Below are 6994 nucleotides of genomic sequence, written 5' to 3' on the forward strand. Positions count from 1 at the left end.
CGTCGAATGTATTGTGTAAGTTACGACTCTATCAGTGTAATTAGATTTTATAAATATTATTATACGATTAGAAATCTCAGCGATTCGATGGTTTTGTTTAGAATCACATTTACATTTAATTAGTGATTATTTGAATGAATTGTCCAGTAATTATGGTATTTATTGTTTGTAAGTTGTTAATTTGTATGAGTTGGCAGTATTTAGTAGATGAACGCATCGGATGTCTTTTCATATTGTGACTTGTCGAGTCTTTTAAAGTATTTATATGGAAAATAAATAATTAAATATGAATATAAGACTTTTATTTCATAATTTGTCTTATAAAATGTTATTACACAAGGAATAAGGATTAAGAATATATTATTGCATTCATTTGTTTTCAAAACTACAATTCAATAATAGTTACAAGAAAAATGGAAAGGATAAGGTGTTTGCGTAAACCTGCAATATAGGTCGTCTGATAGAATAAATGAATAGTAAAAAAACATAATTTTGCATATAAATAATTTATGAAGGATAATAATGTAGATTTTAAGATCATTTAGTTTTCATTTGTGAGCAGCTATAGACATGGATTATGGACATCTGAAGTTAGTTTCTTTACACATTTAACACCACCTCCTATCTAACAATCACAGATAACACTATACTCTATTAGTACTAACAATATTTTTCTTAACTTCAAAAACAAATGAAAGAAAATCCATTTTAATTGGACTTATATCTTTCGGAAATCTTTAAATGTAAGAAACATTTCAATCAAATCTTTAAAAAAATAATAATATCAAGAGTGCTTTCCACCCTTCAGGGTGGTATTTTGGATTTCCACTCTGTATATTAAGTTAGAAGACTTTTATTTCAAATAATCTGTCAGTTAAACTATGTTTTGAAATAACTCACACCAGGAATGTTATTCAAAGTTTAACATTAACAATGGTAAACTTGCTTAAGAACTAAAACTAAACCTTGTCAATTCGTTCAAATTCAATACTTAGTCTTATAATAAAAAAAAAACTTTTGAACAATATTTAAATACACAGTTAAAATTCAATATTTTTACAAAAATTATTCAATAACAAAATTCAAATACCAATACAACAAAAACATACATTTAAAACTAAATTACATCGAAGTCTTATATTATTAATATAAATAAATTCGAGTTCGTTAATATTCTAGGAAAATGCAAACCTTTGATCCTAATCGTAACGCTGCGTTACGAGAGATAAAACGAAGTTTATTTATTTGTTTACTCTTTCTATTAAATTAGATTTTCACAGTCACTTTATTCCATCACTTTCATTAATAAAATTTAATACGAGTAAATATAACATATACCGATGATTAAAAAAACAACATGCAAGAATTCTCAATTAAAAAAAAAAACAAAAATAAAAAAAAGGACTTGGGCCTATTCACTGTTACTATATGGGCGATTTTTTATTTTTGGAACTAATATGGTACGAGTGTGGATCAGCTCCTTCGCCAAATGATGACGAGGCCAGACGCGTCGCTGGAAGCCAACAAGCTCTCGTCGTAGCTAAAACTTACTCCCAGCACTGGAGATGCGTGACCTGTAAACATAAATAGTTTTAAGAAACACTATTCAATTAATTTATACTTTTATGTTTTATTTTATTTATCATTACATCAGTCTGACTTAAAAACCGACAACACCTAATGTACCATTTGTGTGAAATTATACATAAAATAAAGACGAGTGTCAATTAACCATTACAAACATAGGAACACCAATTACCAGTCAACAAAACACATCGCAAATTCCAATACACAGTACAAATACCTATGCTCCATATGCTTCACAATAAAATGTAGGGTACATTAATTTTATTTTTGTATTACACATACCTTGCAGCGAAATAACTACAGCTTGCTACAAATGACTTACAACAAAATCCTGTAGGGACTTTTAAGTTCTACACTTACCTTGCAACTTATTAACTACAGGGTGCTCCACATGCCCCTCGATGTCCAGGAAGTACACGCAGGCGTCCTCCGAGCCGGACACGATGCACACGCCGCGCCGGAACGACATGATCGGACAGAAGGTCGACCGCACGCCGTAGGAGCGGTGCGATATGTCGTAGCGCTTCTTGAGGGATAGGTTGCCTTCGCGGTCTGATATCCTGGTCATCATATTATCCTTACTACTATTATAAATGCGATAGTGTGTTTGTTTGTTTGTCGTTCTTTCACTCCGAAGTGGAGCTTTTAAAAAATGTATGTCTGTGTGCCTAGAGATAGTTATGAGGCTAAAGAGTTAACACGACAACATGAGTATATCACTTATGATGTGATGGTGCTCTATTAAAAATATGTAATTTGAGAAACGATTAAAATAAAACAAAAAAAACGTAAATAATGAATATATCTTGAAAGCAAAAACCTTGAAAGCTTCCTTGAAAGAAGAGTAAAAAGACAAAACATTTATATTTACAGTACCAACTAAAAATTAATGAAAAAAAAATTCAAAGAATATTTTTATGAAAAAAAAAAATGGTTGCCTGTAAAGTCGGTTTTACGGGTGAAGATTTTACGTGACAACGTCTTTTTCTTGGTAGAATATTTATTAATATGAATGTTATTAAATTGCACAATAGGAACAAGGAATTGAATGAAAATAAGAATTGCACAAATTTTAACTAGAGAAAATATAATTTGTTTACTAAAAAGACAGAGACAGAGACACAAGCACGCAAGACACAATGCGCCTAATTCTCTAGTGCTGCGCGCGCGGCGGACCGATCATAGTTCGGTGACTCATCGTAACGTTACCGGGCGTTACACTTTTTCATAAGTGCCTCCGAGCCGCAACCTAATTTAAGACGTTGTCACGTCAAAAACAACTAAAATCCAAAGACGATAAGGAAGTAAATCGACCTACCTAAACAAATACAGCGAATCGTCCGCCGCGCTAACGAGTAAAGCCGGGTGTCGCGCTAACCACGGCGACCAGCTGAGACTCGACACCGCACCACCAACCACGCAGCGACGCAGCTTGCTGAGGGAACCCCCCGTACCAGACATGCGGTAGCTGACTATCACACCCTGTATAATTAGATTTTATTATATTAAATAGATCATAAAATATCGTTTTATTATAATAAATAATATTATTATACAGGGTATTATATTCACCTACCGATATTTAATAGATTTACGACAAAAGATACACGAGTAAAGCTTTATTTATTATATGTAATGTTGTATTGTATTGTAAATGCTGTATTTTTTATAATTGAACTAGCTGCACGCCCCGGCTCCGCGCGGGGACCTAGTAATTTATTGTAATTGCCATAATATAAACTATCCTATCTCTCAAGTTGGATCGAACTGCACATGGTGTGCGAATTTTATTATAATCGATTAAGTGGTTTATGAGTCCATTGAGAACAAACATGAGTGACACGAGATTTATATTATAATTGAATAGTATTGTTATTGTTTTAGATTTGTAAAGTGAATTTTTTTACATGTAGCAAATAAAATGTATTTTTTCTGTATTTGTTCTATAGAAACTTTAAAAATAACTATTGTATCTATACATAAGAAAACTAATTGATAGGTAGAATTGTAATCATACATATCTATATAAATATTTTGAATTTAAAAATATACAAATAACTCTAGAAACCTTGTCATTAGCTGCCCAAAACATCCTCCCACTGGACTCGCACGCGATTGCTGTCACTTGCCCTCCTAGAATGCTGCTTCCTCCTATAAATTGCCGAATTATTAATACTCATGAAAAAGTTTTTAAAATTTCAAAATTGTGTATTCGTTTTTTTAAGATTTTTCATATTAATAAAACATTTAAAGTATGATCCTTCGGATTGGATCTTGAACAAAAATGTAATTTATATAATTATTTCACTTATAATATAATTTCACTTCAACAAAATAGGATAATGCTAAAATTGTTTTTCTTACCTCGAGGATAAATTCCAGTCGATACATTGAGCACTTCGACCATGCCTCTCGCATTTCCCGCCTTAATATTTGTTTAGGAAAAAACTATTTCATTCAGTGAATGAAGTGAAAATCCTATATTGAATCCAGGTTTAAATAAATCGTATAATGTTTATGTCAATAAAATTCATATGAAAACAGGGAATTGTAATGGAATAAATTAAGGGATCTTACTTGAGCTGTTGAATAGTTTAAAGGAATGATATAACATACTGAGTACGTACATCAGAAAGGTAATTACTTTAAGCTTTTATTTGGGTGAAGCCATTGATAAAGAGAAGTTTTCATACTTTACGAAATATATACGTTTATAAGTTACGAAATAACAAAATTTTAATTAATTTATAATATCACAAGTTTGTATGTGTTAATTGTGTATTTCAGAAATAAAGATACTATTCAAACTGATTGGTAAAGGATACAATAACCATGTTATTGTTGACCGGCTGGAAGGCGCAGCAGAGCAGCGGCGCGCGCAGCTGGTCGCGCACGGCGCGCAGGCGCGCGCGCCGCGCCACGTCCCACAGCACCAGCGCCGCGTCCAGCCCGCACGTCACCAGCAGCTCGTTGGACGCGGACCAGTCGCAACCTGCCGAGTGTGGCCCTACTCTAGATACATGCCGCCGAAACCTGCACACCTTGCGTGTCACATACACCACCACGCTCTCAGGTCTCATTGTGTACACAATTTACATCCTAATCACCTCATCTGCTTATAGTCTTGCAACTGATTGAAGGTCTTACATAAAAAAAACATACCACCGTATGCTAAGCTGAAATAGACAAAAACTTTAAGCTATTAGCAGAATGTTGCAAAAAAATGGAATGAATTATTAATCTATTTATTTATTACATTAAGGATCACCAACATGACATACACGGGTAACATGAATGGAAAGTTTTACGAAACTACAGTCTTATTTCTGTCATAATTATAGCCATCCACTACTAATAACAAATAACATTACACAGTCTGCAACAAATAGCATTTTTTCACTGCAAAAAAAAAAGCTTACATACACTAGGTATTAAAATATCTCATACCAGTAACAGCTTTAGTATGTCCTTCAAGGATGAACGCGACACGCGGGGGCGAAGCTGTGACGTCACATATGGACACTGTTCCATCATGAGAAGCACAACACAGCTTGGAACGATCATTGTTTGCAAATTTTACTATACTGACTTGATCTGTGTGCTGGAATGCAAAAATATGGTTCCTTTACTTATAAGAACTCTTAATTACTTCCAAGATATTTCGAAAAGAAATTAAATTTTGAATTTTCGAGAGCAAAAATTTTAATGTTTCTGATCTTAGTACATATTGATGATATGTTAGTCAGTTTTATATCATATTTTTGAGTACCTGATCAAATATATGATGGACGCCAGAGAATGCATAGTTTTCTGATATTGTCAAATCATTTTTGTTCTTCTTTGAATTTATTGTTATGCTTTCTTCAATTGCAAGGCTTGCCTAGAAGTATAAAATATGCACTTTATTTTAAATCATACTTTAGAAATACCTATTCCAGTAAATATCATCATCATCATCAGATCTTACATCAAGAACTAAAAACAAATATACACTTTATAATAATTAGCCTACATTAGACTTGAAAATAATAATTTGGGTTGCTTTCTTCATCAATATTTTTTCCTATGAGGCCATAAGCCTTAGTAATAATATAAATACCAAAGTTGTTTCTCTTTCTTTTATCTTTTAAAGAGGCAATTTTATAATATGATACTTGTGTCTGGAGATATTTAGTAGGAGACTCTAGAGAGTGGCTGCTTTGTACGATGGTGTAATATCTCATTCCCATTGGAATAAGTCTGGCAAAGCAGCAGGTGGAATTTTGTACTTACTTTGCTACTTGATCTCTGTCGGGATGATGATGAACTAATTGATATGTTGTCCTGTACTCCATACCTTCGCTGCAGTAACTGGCTCCTAATGTTTATGTATTTCTTTATCGTCTCAATATCCTGAAAGTTCAATACTTTATTACGAAATTATAAAGTATTGATATCATTGCAAGAATGTGAAAAAACATTTAAACTTATACACTTGAATGAAGTATAAAAATAGAACCTTAAATTTGGCATTTTCCCTTAGCAACTGACTGCGACGCCGTATGTACAAAGTTTCTGTAATACAGAGATATAATTCAAAAGACTATAAAAAATTATACTTAATTATTTAGATTTAGATTCTAATTTCATACTAAAGTTTGGATTTCCGGGAGCTCTATATGCATTAAAACGAGCGTCCAAGGCAAATATTTGCTGTTGAAAAGCTGCTGCCATATTATTTGTTTGTCAACAATTTGTCAACGTTTTATTTTATTCCGTTTTAAAAAAATATAGGCAAAACAATTACAAATACAAATGAAAAACTTCGTAAACATAAAAATATTTACGTTTGACAGCTGATATAAGACGTTTGACAGATTAACATTTCTTTACACGCATCAATGTTAAATTAAATTTAAAATTATCAATGTTTATGAGCAGCTAATTCCCATCGTTTACAATACATCAGTCTGATACATCGTTACGTTAATCAAGCGGATTTATGTCGCTGCATTTATTTTTTTGGTGCCAACGTCGCTTGTTAGAGTTTCTCTCTACCTATGGATTAAAAATGATCTGTTTTTATCGAAAATGTAGATCTTCATCTATAAATGAAAGCTAAAAAAAGTGTTCTGTAAATTACTGGCGTACTTCCACTGCGACTTACCATCAGTATCCATTAAGTACCATCGGTTTTTTTTAGAGAATGTATGCATATAGTCTACAATAAGTCCTAAATTTAACATAATGAATTTATAATAATTTTAGTTTCAATTATAAACGGTTAATATTTTAGGTAAGGTTAATCCTACTAATATTAAAAACGCGAAAGATGTAAGTATAGATGGATGTTTGTTACTCTTTCACGCGAAATTCTTATATTGTATATATAATATGTAACGTCTCGTCGCGATTATTGGATCGCGCC

At 32.4% G+C, this 6994-nt stretch overlaps 1 protein-coding gene across 1 annotated transcript; it reads right to left on the reverse strand.

Annotated features, from left to right (window-relative positions):
• Nucleotides 1-287: 287 nt before the first annotated feature.
• Nucleotides 288-6401, reverse strand: LOC119832380 (WD repeat-containing protein 13-like). Its single transcript, XM_038356052.1, has 11 exons — nt 6219-6401; nt 6086-6141; nt 5860-5979; nt 5357-5467; nt 5035-5188; nt 4413-4579; nt 3952-4012; nt 3656-3738; nt 2906-3069; nt 1948-2147; nt 288-1574 (listed from the first exon to the last, which is right to left on the reverse strand). Exons 1-11 carry the CDS (start codon nt 6298-6300, stop codon nt 1474-1476), a joined length of 1299 nt encoding a protein of 432 aa, XP_038211980.1. The 5' UTR covers nt 6301-6401; the 3' UTR covers nt 288-1473.
• Nucleotides 6402-6994: the final 593 nt, after the last annotated feature.

Source organism: Zerene cesonia, chromosome 15, assembly GCF_012273895.1.
Source record: "Zerene cesonia ecotype Mississippi chromosome 15, Zerene_cesonia_1.1, whole genome shotgun sequence".
NCBI lineage: Eukaryota > Metazoa > Arthropoda > Insecta > Lepidoptera > Pieridae > Zerene > Zerene cesonia.

Coding starts and splice junctions, on each gene's coding strand:
- LOC119832380 (XM_038356052.1), bottom strand. CDS start 6,300: ATGGCAGCAGCTTTTCAACAGCAAATATTTGCCTTGGACGCTCGTTTT. Junction 6,142..6,218: donor TCCCGGAAATCCAAACTTTA/GTATGAAATTAG, acceptor TCTGTATTACAG/AAACTTTGTACATACGGCGT. Junction 4,580..5,034: donor ACATACTAAAGCTGTTACTG/GTATGAGATATT, acceptor CACACTCGGCAG/GTTGCGACTGGTCCGCGTCC.